We start from the raw sequence: 21,309 nt of genomic DNA, 5'->3' as shown, positions 1-21,309 counted from the left end.
TGACCTGCGTCCCGGCTCTGTGTCCGTGCCTTTTTTTTTAGCTTAAAACAGTGAGACTTCACTGGTAATAGTGTGGATTCAACACCCTGTTTGAACTGGCCAGAGTGGCGGCGGCGGCGACGCACTACCTGCAAGAAACGCCACGCGACACCGGGCGTAAGCACAGCACCGAGAGGGCGAGCTGCCGGAGGGTGTCACCAGGTGGCGGTACAGTACGTCGTGTGAAATCATCAGCTGAGCAGCAAAGAGAAAAACAAAGATGGCGCCGCTGTGCTTTCCTGTCGTGGCATCCTGAAGCACAGCGCGCAAAAAAAACAAGAAAAAAAAATGCATGTTTGCGCCCGGTGTCGCGCGCCGCTTACTGCAAGTCTACGCCAGCCTCCCCCCCACCCCCCTCGCCACTTCAACTAAAGTGCTGCTGTTGTTGGGTTGCCTTGTACCCCCCTTTCTCCTCTCCTCCTCCCCCTCTTCCTCCCCCCCCTTCGTCCTCCTTCATCTTCTTCCTCCCGCCTCACAAGTCTCCGTGGCGGTTCTCGTACTTGTTGATGATGTTCCTGCAGCGGCCCAGCTCCTTCCTCATGTCCGCCACCTCCTGGCGAAGGGCGGCGTTCTCCCGCTCCAGGAAGGCGGCGCGCACCGAGATCTGGTTCTCCTTCAGCCTCCGGGCGTCCCGCGAGCGCTTGGCCGCCTCGTTGTTCTTCACGCGTCGGCTCCAGTACTTCTCGTCCTGTCAGGGGCGGCGGTGTGGTATGTTGGGGTGTGTGGGGAGGAAGGTGGGGGGAAGGAAAACAAAAACAAAAACAAAACACAAAAAGAGCGGGATGAGAAGGGTCAGTGACGTGATGAGAGAAAGAAACCATGGTAGGAAAGGAAAGAAGGAAAGAAGGAAAGGTGGCAACAGCTCAATAATCAGCCATGAAAACACTCACTTCTGATTGGCTAGCCTTGGTCTAATGTCTAAATCTTATTGGATGGGACTTTTATTTCAACTGAAGCCAAAAACCCCAGAATGAAACGCATGTTTTTAGAAGTTAATACTCTGATTGTGATAGTTCTGACGGTCCCTGAATGCATCATGTGGACATACACTTCATTGGAGACTTAAGACAGAGCGGCCGTCGCTTCTAAACATAGAGGGGCTCTTCACAGCTCTGCAGCACCTCTGAACTCCAGTCTTAAAACTTTGGCCAGAGCTCACTTTTCCAAACCTGCGTACGCTGATTTATAAAAGCGAGCGGGGGCAGAGCGCGGCGAGGCGAGGAGAGGCGAGGCGAGGCGAGGTGAGCGCCTTCATCTCTCCATAAATTATAAACGCCTCAGGAGCTGCAGCTGCTCTACGCTGAACTCTGAAAGCAGCAGGCATTGATCAGAGCTTTTCCTCTTGTGCAGCATCCAAGCTGAGCACAAAATATTTTAGGACTCTCGTCAGGAGGCATCAATACCAGTGGGCGTCACGTTTTTTATTTTATTTTTATTTTCCCCCTCACATCAGCACAGAGGCTGTCGGAGAGCTGAGATGGAGTTCAGGGTTCAGACTAAAGTGCCGCCGCAGTGGACGGAAAATAAGACCTCTGTGGGACCTCTGAGAGAGTTCAGAAACACTCCAGAGTCCCTCGGAGGATGAGCTATTTTCAAAATAAAGCAAAACTACAGTGAGAGAAAGGGATTGTGGGAGATGTAGTACCTTCTGCTCGTTGGGAACCAGCATCTTTCGGGCCTTCTTGATCATCGGCTGAGGTTTCAGCTCCTCGTCTGAGAAGCGGTGCCGCCGCGGATCGAACGCCTCCTGGCCTGGCACGCTGGACAACGCCAGGTCGGCCGGGTCGGGGTCAAAGTTCACCATGATGTCGCTGCTGCCGTTGCCCGCAGCCGGGGGTCCGGGAGGCCCCGGAGGACAGGAGGAGGAAGGCGATGGATCCTGAGGCACCGCCTGACCGCCTGCAGGACAGAAGACGGTTTAAAGTCAGAATAAAGTAAACATTCTCTTCAGCGGCTCAGCAAAAAGATGAGAAAAACATTTTATTCTATGATGCTTCAAACACATTTACACTTCAGGAACTTGTTGCTGTGATCTGAAGAAGAAGAGGCTGGATAACTGAAGACTAATCTGCTGCACAGATCATTCCGATGCAATAACCACAGAATCAGCAGCTTAATTACTGCTTCAGCTGTCCGATCAGCAGCACGTTGTTTTAGTTTTAGAGCTACATGCAGATTAAAGCCCATCTGCCCGGCTGGTCTCACGTCAGAGCAGCAGAGCTGAAGACCAGAAAGAGCTCTGAGGCCCCGAGTCCTGCTCCTCTGTGCAAAGGAACAGTAATCGGCTGTACTTTTTGGGTATATGTATATTTTTATGTATGTGTAGCAGCAGCTCCAGCAGCGTTTCTGGAGGATCTGATCAGCACCTGGTTCCTCAGCGCCTCTAGATGCTGCAGAGTCACATGTGTTTCACCCCCAGAGAGCAGAGAGCCAGGAAGGACGACCCCATAGACAGGATGTGGAGGAAGACAGTCCTCCCTTCATCCACCTCTGGGAGCGTCAATCATTATTCATTATTTCAATCATATTCACTGTCCCTGCAGTGATGGCGAGTCACCACCGAGTGTCAGTATTGAGCTAGAAACGCTCAGCAGACTCACATCAGGCTGGATTTACAGGCAGGAGAGATCAGGCTTTTGTTTAACCCTTTGTGGTGCCTGATGTAATACAACTGATCCACAGATTGATCAAACCTGACTCCAGAGCTGCTCCCCCAGAGCTGCTGCTACCCAGAGCTGCTCCTCCTCCAGGGCTGCTGCTCCTCCAGAGCTGCTGCTCCTCCAGAGCTGCTGCTCCTCCGGAGCACAGGGACGGTGTGTTTTTCCTCCACCTGCAGGCCTTCCTGCTGTTTTCACAGGTGTTGCCAAAGCATCCTGATGTTTAGCAATGAAATAAAATACCAGGAATTAGAAGCACGATGAATTCCTGGACCTGGTGTGTGTGTGTGTGTGTGTCTGTGTGTGTGTGTGTGTGTGTGAGACAGTGAAGGGAATTCTTCCATGAAGCCTTTTTTTCACCCCGCAGCTAGTTTGCATTAGCTCTGCCTTCCTGAACAGAGTCTGTTCTCAGCTAAATCTCTGCACCGCCTGGTTTTTGCCCCTCCTGTTTTTTCTGACAGTTGGAACAGAGGTATGAAACTGTTAGTTGAGCAATCAGCCAGTACCAGTCGGACCTCTGTTGTGGCAGCATTTGTAAGGCGCTTTTTTGGAGCTCCAGGCTCCGTGCCACTGATTATAAATAACTGCAAAGCTGGTGACCAGCACTGACTAAAGGATTTCAAATGCGAACAAAAGAGATGTATTTACTGGAACCTTCCTCTGCAAGACATCAGAATAAAGTTGGGGTTTTTTTTTATGCAACGATTTTTAAGCATTATTTGTGAAGTCCTTTGTGTCAAAAATCACAAAAAAACCTGAAACGCCCTCCACGCCGTCGGGGCCTTTGTGCAGCACGACTGACACTGATTTGCTCCTCGACTGCTGCTGTGTAGCTGTCACTCATCTTTATTATGCACGTCAACCGCAACACCACAACCGAAAGCCTCCACGGGCTCAGCGGACTCAGGCTGACACGCCAAATCCAGCCGAGAAAAAAAACAGCGTGGACATGTTTGTGAACGGTGGCCGTCAGGTTTAAACTCCTTTTGAACTCCGAGACAAAAATCAGTTTGACTTTAAGTCACATGGAGTCAAAAATACACATGGGCTTGTTTACTGGACGGAGGTTTTGGGGACTTGTCATCCTGCAGAGTTTTGGCAGAGGAGACAAAATCTGATCAAAATTCCTCTTCTGCTGGGAGAGGCTTGGACCTCCAGGCCGTCACTGAAGGACTGAACCTGCAGACGAGCAGCACGCCCGAACACCATCACCACCATCACCATCACCATCACCACCACCACCATCACCACCATCACCATCACCATCACCACCACCACCATCACCACCATCACCATCACCACCATCACCACCACCATCACCACCACCACCATCACCACCATCACCATCACCACCACCACCACCATCACCACCTCCTCCTGTAGACACAGCAGCAGGATGTGTAAACAACCACAAAGAAAGGAGGAGGTGACTGTTGTTAGGGGACGGACTCCCGTCACCATGGTGACCAGCAGACGGGAAGGTTTCGCCTCTTAAAACGTGTTAAGATGCGATAAAGTGTTGTAGAGAAGAGCGGCGCTAACTAGCTAGGTAACAAGCTAACAGTCCTACAGAGCTGAGTCCCACGCTGTGACGCACGCTTCCTCTTTAAATGTTGGACGCCATTTTTGAAATGTTTTGTTGTCGCTTCCTGGTTGCTAACTTTCAGAGCCTGGACTGCTAGGACAGATGTTTATGCAGACGCACGTCCAGATGTGCTTTTCTGACCATGAGCGTTAGCATTTTTGGCTTCTTTACGTTCATATTATGGATCCAAACTTCACCGTCATCGCTCTCATCACTTCCTGTCCAAGCCAGAAACCGCAAACAGTGAGTTAGCAGGTCTGTATTCAGCTAAGCTAACGGTATGGACCCACGGTTTCAGTATCACATGGTATTGATGTACAGGTTTAGCTCTGACCCATGAGCTGTGCACATGTTTCTGCACGCTCTCATCCCAGGTCCGTCTCCATGTGCGCCGTACATTCCCGTGTTTATATATACGTCCTCTGCTCCATCTGTCCGTCAGCGAAGCAGCGGCTCCGCCCGATGAACTGCTGCCGGCCTGATCTGCCTCTCTGGCAGCTGCACGGGGCTGATCCTGGATAAGTCTGCCCAAAGCTCCGTCCTAATAAACCACCATTTTGGGCAAAAAGTTGAAACCGATCCAAGAACACGGCTTCCCGCGGCTGCTGGGTAAACAGCCGGCGAGCGCGGCTTCGCCTGGCTTCATTTCCTGTCTGAGAGAGCGGGGGGAGGAAGCAGACACCGACTCTCTCCCTCTGCTGCTTTCATTAATTTAGCTGAGATTATGTGTTTTTTTTCCTCCCGTCAATCTCTCCACACTCACTAAATCCAACAGAAACGGTCGAGATTTAAACCGTCACAACTTTCACACACTGCCCAGGCTCTCAGAGCCGCCATGTTCCAAATCCTTCACTTTTAAAAAAAACACATAAACATCACAGTCACTGCATCAACTGGCATCAATCATCATGATGGAGCTTGTGCTGTGGAGCCGCCATTTTGTTTTTTTGCTGTGTGATCACTCAGCCGTCCGTCGTGGGCAGAGAGAGAGGCGCCCACAGCGGCAGAAAATAGGCAGGTTGAGGAGTCAGGTGAGCAACTCTTCCTCTCCTCTCTCTGGCTCCATCCACCTACGCAGGAAGCCCAACAGCAGCTCTCAAGGCATTCTGGGAAATGTAGGAAGAGCAGAAACCAAAGTGGAAACAGGCGCGGAAACAAACCGTTACTCAGGTTAAATAAAAGGAAACAATGCGATTATCAGCAGGGTGACAATTATGCTGATTACACCGGGGTGGAGGTAATAATTACCGTCTACAGCCGGCGCTGTAATCCAGGAGGTTTGTGACCTTTTTCAGTGAGTTTTAAGTTAATGTACTGTACTTAAAGTGCAATTACAACCTCTGACAGGTCGTTATCCGAGGTGTCCTCGGCACGACTGTGTTGTTTTTTGTGAATAAACCTCCACTCCTCTAGAAAACAGACGTCCACAAGCGCCCCTGTCCCACAGAAAAGTCTTTTTAGGCACTTTTTTTTACAAACGATGGTTCATGGTAGCAGCAGAAGATGCGCTCTTTAGTGGCCTTGAGGTCAAAACAGGGACGTTTCTTCCACAGCAAAGTGTCTGTGAGCTGGTTTTGTGCAGACAAACATCCAAGTCCTAGTTATCTGCTCTAAAGCTGCAACAGTGAGTCGTTTTCAGGACATGTTTCCACTGGTTTGTCTATAAAATGACGAAATGACACCGATGGATTCATCGTGGACGATCGATCGTGTGCATCAGGGAGCCGACAGCAGCAGCCTCGGTCGTAGTATTTATAATTATCAGCAGTGATCAGATGATCACTTCCTGCTCCGGGCACATGAACTCTCTGTGAGCGCCGCCAGCAGCTGTTTGTGCCAAACAACAGAAATCATCATCAGCTGGAAACAATACAGACGAGGAACGTGATCGAAGGAAGCGTTACATCACAGGGAGGGAGCCCTGTGATGTAAACAACGACTGTACGCACACACACACACAGACACACACAGGCAGACACACACACAGGCAGACACACACACAGACACACACACACACAGACACACACACACAGGCAGACACACACACACAGGCAGACACACACACACAGACACACACACACAGACACACACACACACAGATACACACACGCAGACACACACACACACACAGGCAGACACACACACACACACACACAGGCAGACACACACACACACACACAGGCAGACACACACACAGATACACACACACACAGACACACACACACAGGCAGACACACAGGCAGACACACACACACAGACACACAGACACACACAGACACACACACGCACAGGCAGACACAGACACACAGACACACACAGACACACACAGACACACACAGATACACACACACACAGGCAGACACACACACACACAGATATACACACACACACAGGCAGACACACACAGATACACACACACACACAGACAGACACACACAGACACACACACAGTTCATGTTAGTTTATATTTATAACAGTATGTTAAACATTTTAAAAACTTGTTGAGCAACTGTTTTAAATCGATAAAAAATTATTATAATAAATAAAAAATGGATTAATTAGGACCATTACTGTAAGCATAATAAATAAACAACAATAATAAATAAATTATAAATGATAAACAAAATGTTATTTTTATTTTTAAATTGATTAAACTTCTTCATTGATGCAATCTAATTAATTTCTAATAAACCTTTTGCTCCGAGCTCTTTAACGTTAATCTCACATAATCATTCTAAATGAGATTTTACTCCTTCACATCTGGTTTTTGTCTCGGTGTAATTTCAGTCCGCCGTCACACACTGAACACACACACACCCACCCAGCACAGTACACACCCTGGGACTCACACAGTCAGGCACGTGCACATCCAAAAAAAAACACACACAAATAGAAAACAATTGAGCCCAGGTGACACACCCCAGGAGTGTTGTTCCTAATGTCAACACACGGGCTGGGAGTTATGCCACAGCACTGACCTCCTCCTCCTCCACCTCCTCCTCCTCCACCTCCTCCTGAGGACGCCACAAACGGACCAGGTTCCCCCACATAACCCCTGATAGAGGATCTGCCCTCTTCTTCAGGTTGGAGATGAACCTTCCTTTAAAGCAGAGGCACTCTGACACAGCTCTGCACAAACATCACACAAACACAGCAGCATATATATAGAACCTTCAAAGGAAACCTGCTGGAGAGCTTCTGCTTCCGTCAGGCAGAGCCACTCCCTCTGCTGTCAGACGGGTTTTAAAGGCTTTGAAACGAAGAACGCAAACATCCAACTCCTGAGGAAGTCTGTTTGAGCAGACGCCTAATATTCTCTCAAGAGAACAGAAAGATTTGACACAGTTAGCATCATTCAATTATTTGCTTCTTTTATCTCCCTGAAATCAAATGAATTGATTGAACTGGGGAAATATTTGGAAGAATAATTAGACCCTGTTCACACTGAGGAAACCAATCCGGCTGGAGCAGGATTCAGGCCGTATCTGGATATATCCGGATTGATTTCAATCCACCTCTCGGAGGTGGATCTAGCCGGATTGGCTTACATCTGGCTCAGGTCTGAATGCGAATGCCGCTAGTGACGTGATACTTCCGGTTCACAGGGACAGTGTCCGGGTCGCGTACAAAAGCCGTATGTAAACAACCGCCAAACTACGACAGCTGCTTGTGCATGCGGATGCTTAGCCAGGTTCAATTCATATAGGCCCCGTTCACACTGGAGAAAGTCATTCCAGCTAGAGTAGGATTGAGCCCAGACAGCCTTTAAGCTGAATGCGTTCAGACCTATTTTCAAATCTGGCTAGCACACAGTTGTGTCCGCACTCAATCTGGCTTCATCCAGCATGTATGCTGTTCTCCAAACCACTAGGTGGCGCCTCGTAATATGGCTAATAATGTGGCTAGCTGGATTCGCTAGCCACATTTGCGTTCACACCTGAGCCACATTTGAGCCAAGCCGGCTAGATCCACCTCTCGAGGGTGGATCTAGCCGGCTTGAAATCAAACTGGATTCAGCCGGATTGGAGGTGTTCACACTCGGAAAAAAACACATCTGGATTGATCTGGATGCGGCCAAATCCTGCTTAAGCCACATTTTTTTCCCCAGTGTGAACGGGGCCGTAGTGCACATCATCGATAATTATTCATCACCAACAACAAGAAACATCCAGTTTACGAGATGACAACACGAGCTAGAAGTGTGAAGAGAAAGCGTCACAGGGCCATGAATCAGGAGTACATCTGATTCTGGTTTAAGGACCACATCCTGAAGTCTGATTCAGAAACCAGGGTTTGTGCGTCACCCGGCGGACACCACATGTAGTCACATGTTTGTGAACAGAACACATGGCAGCCTGCGTGGCGTTTAATCTGAACGTAGCGCCGATACAGCTGCAGGCGTTCCCAGGCGCGGTCGCCATTTTTTTTTGTCTACCATCAAGACGAGTCCCTACCCCCAAGAACGAGCAGCGAGCAGAGAGCTCATGCTAGGTTTCCGTCAGGACGGCTGCACTTGGTTTGTTTACGCTTCAGTATTGTTTTTGTTTTCATGTTAAACGGGAACATGTGCAGCCAAGAAATGGTTAAAAGAGACAAAACAAGGCTATCACCAGCTGCAGTTCCTCTAAGAACCACTAGAGGGTGGCTGTAAAATGGAGCCCGTCTCACACACAGCTCCATGTTAGAATGTAAACTGTGGAGTGTTTTTGTGCAGCGGCTGCCGCTCTGACAGAGGAGGCGTTCGCTGCCTTTAACCCACAGAAGTGGATGAACAAAAAAAAAAAAAAATAAGGTCAGATGAATCATTTTTTAAAGGTCGTTTGGAATCCTGGTTTATGTTTTACTCTGAATAACACGCCGTGTGCTGAAATGTTCCTGAATCAAGCTCTGTGTGTTTATACCTCCTGTAATCTTCCCCGTTTCCTCTCCCCCTCCCTCCCCCTCTCTCTCTCCCTTGCATGCTGCCTCTCTCGCTCCGATGCGTTCTGCAGCGGCACGTGACGTGGCGGCCGCACATGGCCCGAGCGTGTGAGAGACGGAGAGAGAGAGGGAGAGAGCACGGGCGAGCGAGAGAGAGATTTCAAAACATGCAAAGTGAACTCTCCTGACTCGCTCTCCCCCTCCAGCGTCTCTCTCTCTCTCTCTCTCTGTGCAGTGTTACAGAGTGCAGAGTCAGTGTCTTGTTTAACCCTTCGTTCTCCGGGATTAATCACAGCCTTGGATGTTAAACCTCCGGCTGCATCAGCGTGGCATTATCCTGTACTCTGTGCTTTTAAAGAGGCAGGAGCTCCTCCACTGGAAACTACATTCACACACACACACACACACACACACACATACATATATATGTGTTTTTAATATTAACTCTTTGTTTCCTGGATAGTTTTGGTTTCCCTTTTGTAACTAATCAGACTAATCCGAGCTGGTGGCAGGTCTTCCTGCAGTCACACGATGACACTGTTGCTAAGGAGTTAGCATTGTTTATGCAAATGAAATCAACGAGAAGCACCCATCAACGTTCCACACACCCCATCCTAGTAACTGTGAGCAGCTCAGAGGCACTGGACTTTGGGCTGCTGACACCATACAGCCGTCTAAAGTATCGTCTTTATTTCTCTATTTTTTAAATTTCTTCCACTTTACTCGGCTTGTGTATTCGCCTTCTCCTGCTAAATGTAATCAATACATTTCCTGATCAGGGATCAATAAAATATTATTTTCTTATCATTTGCTTACTCATTTGATTGTTTTAAAATTACATAGTTACATAGATTAGGCAAGCGGAAGTATTTTTAGGAATCATCTTTACTGTAGATGTGACAGGACTGGTTACCGTGGTAACCGAGGGCCAACGCTTGGACATTTTTCAAACCAAGGACTCATTTTAACCAATCAGAGTGAACGAATCACCAACGAGGAAAACACCATGCACCATGCACCAGCACTTCCTCGCAGGATTGGTCCGAACCACCTGCTGGTTTGGCCACAAGCTCATAGCTTGAAGCCCGGAGGAAGGATTTCTGCGTCTGACCCACACACACAGTGAACTTTTGATGAAGTATACCCTAAGAAATGAAGTCCAGTCTATAAATAATTCACAAAAATCAACATGAGGTTTGGATGCTGCTCTGGAGAAGCCATATTCTCACGGTTGTTCTGATCTGCACTTCCCACTCCAGCTTCACCACTTCTGCTTCCACCCTCAGTCGTTTCATGTCTGTCTGTGAGCTTGATTTTTTGAGCTGATGAGGTTTGGTGGACAGATCCACCTCGGGCTCAAACCGACCGGGGCGTGCGTGGTTCTACAGATTTGCGCCTGCTGTGACACGCCGGCGGATTTCATGGAGGCGACCATCATGAAAGAGCACCTCTGTGTTAGCTGGGAGAAGTTTGTGCAGCAGATGCTTTCACACTGCAGTTCAGCGGGTTCATGCATCCTGCAGCATGGCACGCTCCTGGGACTCTGAGGTTCAGAAGTCTGCGTTTGATCGGGAAGGCTTCTGACTGAGGGAGGCGACCTGGAGGTTTGAATTAAAGGTGAAGAGGCTGCTTCTTAAAACAACCTCAATAAGTGCAATGATCAGTTTGATAAACTGGTTTTTATCGACACTTAAATGTTCATGGAGTCGTCTCCCTTCATACATTATTTATGGTAAAAACTTGGCAGGCAGTGGAATCACAGTCAGACTGAAACATCAGCCTGACACACTGGATCAATGAGGATCTGACAGAGTTCATTCTCAGCGGCTAAAACAAGCAGCTAGTGAACCTGGAGCTTATAGGTAACAACGAATCGCCACATTGACCTGACGACGATGGGTTGGATTTTCTCGCCCACCGCCTCGGCTCTTCCTGTTTCCTTTTAGAACGTCTGACGTAACATGACGGACCCACTTTCACCACAAGATCTGTCTTATAATAAATCCACCTGGTGATCACGCACAGTGGAAGAAGCCGAAATCATCTGAACTGATCAGACTTCTTGCAGCAGAAAGCTTGAATCCAGGACTCATCAGCGAGGGACGTGGAGTCCAGTTCAAAGTCGGTATATAAGGCTGAATATGACGGTTTTCTTCACAGGGTGAGAGGGATTCTAAAGAAGATAATAAAGCAGCGTTCAAGGCTCAGCGGGTCTGAGACCTTGTAGTGAAAGCTGAGCAGGGTTTGTAATATGTAATATGTATAACAAATGTGATTATTTATGATTTAAGGAACCAACAGCTGCATCCATGTTTGTGTGTTTCTTCTCCCTATGAGCAGCCCAGGCTGAATTATATCAAAGTAAAACATGTGCATGTGGATGAGATTATTATTTCCAGTCTATTTTCCATCTCTCTCTCTCTCTCTCTGCAGCTCTGTAGTAACACTTCAGCTCCACAACGACCTGAGGGATTTCTGGCTGGATGCATCATGCTCAACCCAGTCACGTGTTTATAATTCAGAATAAAGAGCGCAGACACACAGACACACACACACACTGAGAGATGAAAGCATGTTCACATTAAAGCCCACATAGCTGCATGCAAATGCACGTTCAGCATGCTGCACACACACACACACACACTGATGCTGAGTGTTCATACACACTCGGGGCAGATAGCGAGGTATTCTCTGTGCAGCTCGACGCTGGCTGAACCTTCCCTCCTCTGTATCTCACGTTCCTCCTGCAGCTCGTTTTCTCAGCCTCTCTCACTGTTTACCGCTCAGAACACAAAGACACAAACACAGCGTCCCAGGCAGGGAGATGTTTCTTTGTAGCATCTGAATATACACTTCATGCTCACAGCGTTCTTTTTATAAAAAGTCAGAAGACAAAACAGCCGTGCAGCCTTCGTCTCCTGGACGAAGAGGAGCAGTGACAGCAGACAGAAAACTCACAGGTGGCTCCATCCTCAGACAAAAGAAGCAAGGAGAGGACGAAATGTGCTGCAGTCAAAACCGCGCTGTCAAAATCTGGCATTATTAGCAACATTCATCAAGGAGCAATGTATATAGAGAGAGAGCAGCGACGTCACTTCCTCACAGGAACACCGCCACCTCAAAGCAACATGGCCGCCTGGAGTAAGGATAACCTGACATTTTTATGTACCTGATATCATCCTTAAAACATGTGTCTGTGTGTTATTAGCTCCTATATAATGATATCAGACAAAATTTAAACGTAGCTGATCGTCCCTCCCTTTGCTATAGAACAAAAGGCTCATTATCATGAATAAATGCTGACAAACGATAAATGAAAGACGATCAGACGAGTCATCCAAACAGCGCTGAAACCAAAGTGGTGTCAGACAGTTTGTTTCCTCTCTCTTTAGAGCTCAGCAGTCTGTCACACAGCAGCTCTGCATCTTTTTACACGTTACACTCGACAAGCTTTTCACAGTGATGTCACATGCGCGCCCTCTATACTAACTAAGGCCCGGTCCACACGGAGATGAAGTCGTTTTTGTTTCCAAAACGTCTGTAAAGACGGTGTCGTTTCAGGAAATGTGTGCGTCCACACGAAAGCGCTGTAGTACACATGCCAGGCCTGTGAGTGGCGCTGTAACGCCGCCACAGAAGCACTCCAAAAACAGAGAAGAAGACACGGGGCACGCACACAAAACTGGTGCGATGTAAACAGAACAACATGGATCTAAAACCTTCTTAGTTATCGTCCACCTGCTGCTCTCTGTAGTTTCCGAAGTTTGTTGTTGTCGGAGTGAGTTCATGCGGGTTGGGGGGGGGGGGGGGTGGGGGGTGGAGGGTGGAGCTTTGTCGTCATCGCTTCACACGCACACATAGAAACGGCGGCTTCAAACTTATCCACCCTGGCACCAGTTTTCAAAAGTTGTCGTTTTCGCACCTCTGAAACGCTCCGTGTGGACGAAACGCCGAAACGATACAAAACTTTAGACGATACAACCGTCTCTTTGTGGACGGCCGTAAAAGTTTGTTGTTTTAGCATCTTTCTGCTCGTTGTTTTGGGTTTTCCAGGACTAGCTGGTGTCATCTAAAACAAATAGTAAAGCTGGACGGACACAAACAATGCTTCTGCCAAATCAAACCCTGCACGTTTACCCTCCTAGCATACACGTCATCAAGGTGCTAATCTAAAGCCGAAAGGCTCCTGTGAAGCAAAAGTTCGGAATATTTAAGGTAATAAAGATGTAAGTTAGCACAGACTGCACACGAAGCTTTGGTCTGCATCTCCAACTGTTTACTCCACACACTGCTTCCCTCATTGTCTCATCCTTCCTTTAAATGTCGATATAACAGCTGAACATCTACAAAGACATGTGGCAATCTGTCATCAATAAATCATCACAAAATTAGCAGAGATGACTCAGTGCAGGGCCCACAGGATTAAAACAAATAAAAAGACGGTCAGCAGTATGAAGAATAGCTTTGTGGTTTCAATTAGTCAGAATTGGAAGTTGTCAGACTGGTGAAATCTCCAGAAGAAATAAATAAAAGAGAAGACAGACAGAAAAGCTTTTCTGATGTTCTGGCAGTTCTGGTTCACATCAAAAGCAGCCGGGAGAGGAACCAATAAATTATGAATATATAACGGATGAAAACAGGCTGCTGGAGGGAGCGGAGGAGGGCTGCAGAGCGGGGCGGCAGCCATTTATCGCTCAGACATAATTAGAGAAAATCCCACTCTGGTTATTGTTTGAGGTAGCGAAGTCAGTCAGTGCAATGCATCATGGGAGTGAGCCGTCGTATGTGCGGCTTCATGTGTGTCAGACGGCGTTAGCTGGTGCAAAGATGTCGTCCTACCACATGAGAACTTTCAATGAACTCACACAGCTCCGCTATTATCAGATTTCTACAACATGTAATTACTCTGACAGCCAGAAGGGGGAGACACATGTTCAGCACTGTAGCTTTAACAACACAGCCTCACTCACCGTGTAGACACTCGGGGCCTCCCATCATGCCTTGCTGCTGCTGTTGAGGAGGCAGAGGTGGCGGCGGCGGTTGAGGCTGGACGGTCTCCAATCCGAGCAGTGAAGATGAAGAGGATGAAGAGGACATGGAGGAGGACGAGGAGCAGGGTGGAGGAGAGGACGGAGGACACTGGGAGCTCTGGTTTGGGACTGCAGACTGGGAGCTCTGGGAAAAACAAGAACAGAACGGAACCTTTATTAACATGGAGGTCTGTGGGGACTGACTGACTTTTAGAACCACCCTCAAGTGGCCATTTGAGGAACTGCACTTCCTGGCACCATTTATTTTCTCAGGCCAAGAAGAAAAGTTGATTTTTTTTTTCATTTAATGTACACTATGTAGCTAAAGATGTGTGGACACCAGGTGTCTGGTTTGTCCGATGAAGGGCGATGAGGTCAGGTGCCGACAAACACACAAATGTATCATCTGAATCCTCAAAAATGAGTCAATAAATGGAAGTTTGGGAACATTTTCCACTGGTTTGTCCATAAAATCTCAGAATACACTGACTGGTTAGTGATGGACAATCAATCAATAATGCAAACAATCTTTTGGTCACATTGTGTGTTGCCTACTGAGTCAAAGCGGTGATGATCAGGAAAACGTGGTGTAAGATCTGAGACGGCTCCTGCAGGCAGTGAGAGATCATGTGCTGCTTCTACATGATGTATTTATGGCTCGTTTCATGAGGCCAGGCTGGGACAGCGTGCGGCCGCTGGCTGTGAGCAGCTGCCTGGATGTGGAAGCTGCAGCTCTGTGAATGCTCCATGATGCTAACACTTATGTGTGTGTATAGTAGCGAATTGGTGGCGGCTCCCTCTTTATATTAGTGTGTTTTGCCACATGGGATTTGAACCAGCGGCGCTTTGATTAAGTTAGATCTGTCACAGAAACACTGCAGGCAGAGCCGGCCGGCCAGGCTGCCGTCCAAATGTAAGACTCATTTCAAGAAAATCAGCAAAAGGAAATATTAATTAATGCCGTCCTGGTGCTAATTTAATAAAAACAGTGAAGAAGAATGAGAAAACATGATGGAAATATTCATCTGTTGCTGCTTCCTCATTGATAGCTGTGCTCTTTTTTTTCCAAATCTCTGGAGTCATGTGTTAGCTTAGCATCGCTAGCTGGGTGCCATCTAAACTCTACTGAGCAGTGGGGCTCCTCCTGTCCTACCTGGGAGGGGATCTGGGCGCTGGTGGAGCTGGGCCCGTTGCTGTGCATCCCCATCCCGTTCTCAGTCAGGAACTCCTCCAGGTCCATGTACTGCAGCTGGAACAGGCCTCCATCGCAGGGCAGGGTCCTCTCCCACAGCAGCGGGCCCAGGAACGCAGACTGAGAGTTGGGCCGCAGCGAGCCGGAGCCTGGGGTCCCTCCCACCCCGTTGGGCCCTCCGCCACTGACACCCAGCGAGTCTTCGTCAGAGTCCAGGGGTTTGTCTTTGTCTGTGGAAGAAATATTTATTTTACATTCATTTGCTGTGTTTGCTAATGTTTGTTTGACCAAACAGGGTCATGAAACCGGTCCCTCCTCCCTTTTTACAGTGTTTGTGTTGATGGGCAGAAGCAAAGATAAGAGCCGATAACTCAGAACCGTTCTGACAAGGTGAGATAAGCTGAAACTATGCAGCTAGAAATGTGGAAATGGCTGCCGGAGCCCGAGCGTCCAACACAGAAATATTTACTTTCAACTGTGCCTCCAGCTGTGCAGTGAGAGGCCAATAATTAAATACACACAGGCCTCACAAACAAACACAAACACACAAACAGTTCAATGTTGGCCTAGTGGCCACACTGTGTAACTACATCTTTTGACCATGGGGGTGTATGAATACACGATTATCACAGCCTGTTCTTTTACAGGAACAAACCCTTCCTATAGATAACAGACCGTTACCATGGAAATGGTTCTAAACATTGGGGAGGACAACGAAATAAATGTACAGTTCAGACTGACACTCTGCTTCTGTCCAATGTGCCTATTAAAAAAAATAGGTAAAATGTAATTTTAGCCTAGTGGCCAACCTGTGTAACTGCATTAAAAAAATAAAATAAAAAAATGTAGCCCCTAGAGGCAGTGGGATGAACTGCAGTTTTTAGACTTCACATGGCTTTCATGTGTCCGCTTTCGAGGTTGCCACTTGCTGAAAGCTAGCTATTTAAGGCCCGAGCTGCAGAGATGCACTAGGAAAACATTACATGGAGCTGAAAGCCTGTGGTTTCCTATGCAGCGCCCTCCTGTGGCCGCAGAAAACAGTGCATGTCGGTTGCTTCGTTCAGGATGGACCTCGTCACCACGGTAGCTGTAAAAATGGGACGAAACGTTTTCAATGACACGTGAACGCAACGAGTAAAGCCCCCTTTTTCAACGGGTCTGATCTGGCTTCATTATCTGTTGTGATCCAGATTCAGAGACTCAGAGAAGATCCCCCTGACAATCCTCTGCAACAGAGAAAAAAAAAACACCAAGCTGCCGGGTACACGTGTCCTTAACTTTCTGTAAAGCACTTAGTTGCGATCATTAAAAGGCATCTATAAATAAAGTTAAGTTGAGTGACCCGGCACTCTGACCTGACAGAGAGGGAGGGAGGGGGGGAGTCTGATGGAAAGATAGATATGGACTTCAGGCATCAATAAACCATCAGCAGCAGAAAAAAAAATACAAATTAAATAGGAAACCAATTCAAGTGTAAGAAAGAGCTGGAGTGGTGGTTTTATAGTCTGATCCAAATATTATTTCTAAAGAATCACACTGCCAACAGCGCATATTGAGTAAATGGCACACAGAATAACAAAAGCCGATGAAATAGTAATAAAAGAGCATATTTAATAAGGCCGGGAAGACAGAGGAAGACAGAGAGGGAGCATGGGGAAGGCTGCAAGCTTCAATTTAAAGGGGATTAAAGAATATAAAACATGAGAGATTACAACAGAGGGCCGATGTTTGGGAGGGAGGGATGCAGCACGCATCATCTTCCACATCATTTCTCTGTCCTGAACATCATCATCAACTGCAGCTTCTTTCTCATTGTGTCCATTAAAAACTATAAACAAACAAAGAAAACAGAGAGAGAATACGAGCGGCTAAAGCTTTTAAAGCTAACGCTAGGTCAGATACGACAGCAGCTGAAGCCCGCTAGCATTAGCATACATCACCAGGATGCTAATTGAGTTCACTCTGAGTGTTATCCTAGCTTAGCATCAATTAACAGAAAAACACGCAGTGTAGCCAAACAGTTGCAGGCGCCCCCTGGTGGCCGGTTGCAGTATAGGTCTGTTCTGGCTATTTTAGCAGTTAGCTAAACTCAAATTTTTTCTACTTACTACAATGACTTAATCTTAATGTATTAACCAATCAATCAGTTCTTATCAATCAGGCGCCCTCCTGTGATTGTAATGCATGTAAAACTTTATTTTACCATATGGCTGTGGATGCTGCTGCCTTTACCATGCTAGCAATTAATGCTAGCTTCCAATCAGTAAAATAAGTTTATTATGTCTGATCAATATTATGAGACATCTGACAGAATGATGCATATTATGACAATATAACCAGCATCAGTGAAGCTAATGCTAATGCTAGCTGGCGTCATCAAAAGAAACCAGGAACTCCTTTTTCTCATGAGCGCCAAGAGGAGAAAAGGAAAAGACGGATTGGGAGGGCGGACAAATGAGAGGAATAAGTGGAAGTGACACAGCTTAATCAAAGTGATGTTGACACTTTGAACCGAAGTGGACGAGTCATTAAAGACAGACAGTGGACTGACCGCAGAAAGGAAATGAAATGTTACAGCGAGGAGAGAGGGAAGAGAGAGAGAGAGAGAGAGTCTATGCAAATCTGTGCAAGAAAAAAAAGATTTACAAGGGAAGAGGAGAGAGAGAGAAAAATGAATGCAAATAAATAGCGATGGAAAAGAAGCCAGTGGGAGTGTGTACTGTAAAAAAAATGAGGAGGAAGACAAAGCCTGAGAAAATGTAAATCAGCAGAGGGACTGCGGTGGAAGACGGAGTGATGTGACGAGAAGAGAGCAAGACAGGAAAGTGTGAGAGGAAAAACTCAAAGACGTGTGAGAGAGGGAGAGATGTGCTAGATCGAGTGGGTGTTTGTGAAGGCGTCAAACAAAGCTAGCCAGGGGAGGGGAGGGGAGAGAGGAGAGAGGAGAGGGGAGGAAGGCAGGAGGGCGAAGCAGTGAAACATCCACTCTGCACCGTGGCAGGGGAACGACAGCCAGGGGCAAGCCAAAAAAAACAACTCCTCACACACAAACATGTTCCTTAAGCCCCTGAATGCATCACCTATCATTAGGAGAATCCTCCGTGTGCTCTATGGGCGCTGACAATGAGGCTAGTCAGGGCCTCTGAGCTGCTTTCTGACTCCATGGAGAGCCTGTCAGCTGTGCTCACCATCATCTCCTCCTCCTCATGCAAAGGAACAAAAAAAAAAACCCTGAGAAAGAAGGGGCTGCAGTTCCACCAACAGGCCACCAGGGGTCGCCAAATATCAGCGACCACTGCAAGTTCTTTGTTTTTCTCCCTGTTTTATCTACACTTGTGAGGACCGAGCTAACGAGCCACAATAAAAAGTGCTTAATTGATATATCAGTCCATTTATTTAAGTAAATGCCGTGTCCTCACAAACCCACCAGGTCTGTGTGTGTGTGTGTGTGTGACAGCAGCTGACTCGGACTTATGACATCCCCACAGCCAGAGAGGGAAGAGAAGCAGCCTGGTTAATGTTTGTCATGGCAGCTGGTGGATGGGAAACAATTCAATCCCACTCACTAACCTTTATTTAAACAGAGCGGCGAATCTGCTGCTGTTTCTGCTTTGGCTGAATTTTGATGCCATCCACTCCAGATTGTGTTTCTTTTTTTAACACCCTCTTCTTCCCTCCTCCTCCTCATCCTCCTCCTCTTCGTCCCTCTCTAGCTAAATCATCTCATTTCACCACCAAATGCAAAAAAAAAAAGGAAGCGTTTAATATAAAAATGAAGCCGGCCAATGGAGGGAGGAGGCCTGGAGTGAAAACACTGTGCATGTGAGTGTGTTGGATAAGCAGGGCCTCTGTCTTTTACAATCACACCTACCCACTCAGTCACATGCACACACACACACACACACACCCATGAATAATCCCTGCAATATTCCTGTGATATTTCTGCAGCCACCCAGAGAATGAGTTCTTGTGTGCTTATCACATCAAGGCTGATGATTACTTTATAATCATCTGAACATATATCAACTCATACACACGATAACATTACTACATAATGCAATCAGGCTGATCTGTTCAACAGGCAGACATGCAAATATTTTCAAGATAAGCTCATTTAAAGGTAGGAACTCAAGCTGAGAGTGACACCTGTGGCCGCAGGGTGAACTGCAGGCAGTGTCCTGAACTACCGCTAGTTCATATACATCATTAAAACCATGCTAGCTCCTAGCAGCTAATACAAACGAGTTACTTTTGTTATGCTACATCCTTCATTGTTAGCCATGGATCATGCTAGTAGGTGAGGTCAAAGGGCATGCTAGCCTAGTAGCATAGCCGTTCCAACAGTGTTAGCATTATGCCAGCTAGCGCTAACTTAGCAGCATGTTCCTGATGTTGTTTACACAGCTGATAGCAAAAGTTTGGAGGTTATCTGGTAAAGAGTGCAGCTAGCATGCTAAGATTAGCCTTTAGCACATGTAAATGAGTGTAAGTGTCACTTTGTTGTGAAAAACTGGTCCCTGTTTATGAAAGGATTCGCTCACACTGCAGTGGCATGAAGCAAAAAATCCTGGTTATAGACGGTTAATATTCCTGCACAGACGGGGTTAATGGTGCTGTTTACTGCATGATATTCCTCCAGTGCATTCCCCCTTTAAGAGGTCTCATGCCTATAGGATCCCCACCACCACTCGTGCACGCGCTCCGGCACGTGCACGCGCTCACCTTTCATCTCGCAGCAGTCCTTGGGTCCTCTCTGGTCGGCCTTGATTGGCAGCTGGAGCAGGGACTTCAGGTTGGTCATGGAGGTCAGGTGTCCACCTTGGGGGCCACTTCCAGCCGGGTTGCTGGCCCCGAATTGAGGGCTGGTGGCCCCGGCAGGGAGTTCCGGCGGTAGAAGCTGAGTGAGAGGCCTTGACATAACTTCTAAGGGGGGGGGGGGGGGAGAGAAAGGGGGGAGGTGAGGGGGGGAAGTGGCGCGGTGCTGTGGTACAACCTGTAAGTTCCAAGATCACAATAATCCACTTAGTGACACTAACGCACAGACGCGCCGTCAGAAGAAAAAGGTGAGCGGACAGGTGACGCGTGCGCGCGCGCTCCTCAAGATCTCCACCTGACGTCCAGCTTCGCCGCGCGCCCCATGGAGCAAGAAAGAACGAAAGAAAGAAGCGAAATGAAAGAAAAATGAAAAGAAGAAGGGGGATTTATCTCCGGAGCGGCCGCATGGCGACGCACGGAGACTCTTAGTTCATCCTCTCAGCGGGTCCGAGCCTTCAGGAGTTGCTGTCACCTCTTCCTCCCTTCAAACTAACTCCGCGAACGCGCGCAGGAAGACTGATTATTGAGTCCAAGTCCACCCAGTAAAAAAAAAATCCGAAGCAGCTAGGCGGCTGGGTCCCGTGTACTGGGTCGGTCCGGTCCGGTCGGTGGAGATTGTTATATCCGGAGAAAGCGACAAACTATAATAATAATAATAAAAGCAGAAATGACGGCGGCCGTGCGTGTGTGTGCGTGTGTAGTCCCATGCAATGAGGAGATAAGAAGAAGAAGAAAAACAAATCTCCAAAGTTGAGGATAAAAATGAGCGAAAAAATAAGAAGGAAATAAAGAGATCCCCCTGAAATAATAATAATAATATCCAATAGTATGAGAGTCGGATAGATGGGACTGATGGCTCTTATTTTCCTCTCTCTCTCTCTCTCTCTCCCTCCCTTCCTTTCTCTCTCTCTCTCTCTCTCTCACACACACACACACACACACTTCTCTATTTTCGTCGTCTCTCTCTCTCTCTGATTCTCTCTCTCTCTGCCAGTCAGCTGGAACCAACACGGGCCGCACGCGTGACGTCACCGCTCACGGGGGAAAGGCGCTTGGGGGCGTGCATCGTTA

At 47.6% G+C, this 21,309-nt stretch overlaps 1 protein-coding gene across 2 annotated transcripts; it reads right to left on the bottom strand.

Moving 5' to 3' along the window:
• Positions 1–452: 452 nt before the first annotated feature.
• Positions 453–21,193, bottom strand: dbpa (D site albumin promoter binding protein a). 2 transcript variants are annotated; one of them, XM_028427030.1, is made up of 5 exons: positions 20,146–21,193; positions 15,385–15,653; positions 14,172–14,376; positions 1,685–1,938; positions 453–727 (listed from the first exon to the last, which is right to left on the bottom strand). In XM_028427030.1, the coding sequence occupies exons 1-5, from the start codon at positions 20,339–20,341 to the stop codon at positions 512–514; spliced, it is 1,140 nt and encodes a 379-aa protein (XP_028282831.1). In that variant the 5' UTR covers positions 20,342–21,193; the 3' UTR covers positions 453–511. The 2 variants fall into 2 exon arrangements, with proteins under 2 accessions (XP_028282831.1, XP_028282838.1); XM_028427037.1 differs by lacking the exon at positions 20,146–21,193 and adding an exon at positions 18,504–18,624.
• Between the last annotated feature and the right edge of the window lie 116 nt (positions 21,194–21,309).

This window comes from Parambassis ranga, chromosome 2 (assembly GCF_900634625.1).
Source record: "Parambassis ranga chromosome 2, fParRan2.1, whole genome shotgun sequence".
Taxonomy (NCBI): domain Eukaryota; kingdom Metazoa; phylum Chordata; class Actinopteri; family Ambassidae; genus Parambassis; species Parambassis ranga.
The sequence above is the reverse complement of the archived record's forward strand: the minus strand, read 5'-3'. Positions and strand labels throughout refer to the sequence as shown.

Coding starts and splice junctions, on each gene's coding strand:
- dbpa (XM_028427030.1), bottom strand. CDS start 20,341: ATGTCAAGGCCTCTCACTCAGCTTCTACCGCCGGAACTCCCTGCCGGG. Junction 15,654..20,145: donor GGACTGCTGCGAGATGAAAG/GTGAGCGCGTGC, acceptor TTTCTTCCACAG/ACAAAGACAAACCCCTGGAC. Junction 1,939..14,171: donor AGGCCCCGAGTGTCTACACG/GTGAGTGAGGCT, acceptor TCTGTCCTGCAG/GCGGTCAGGCGGTGCCTCAG.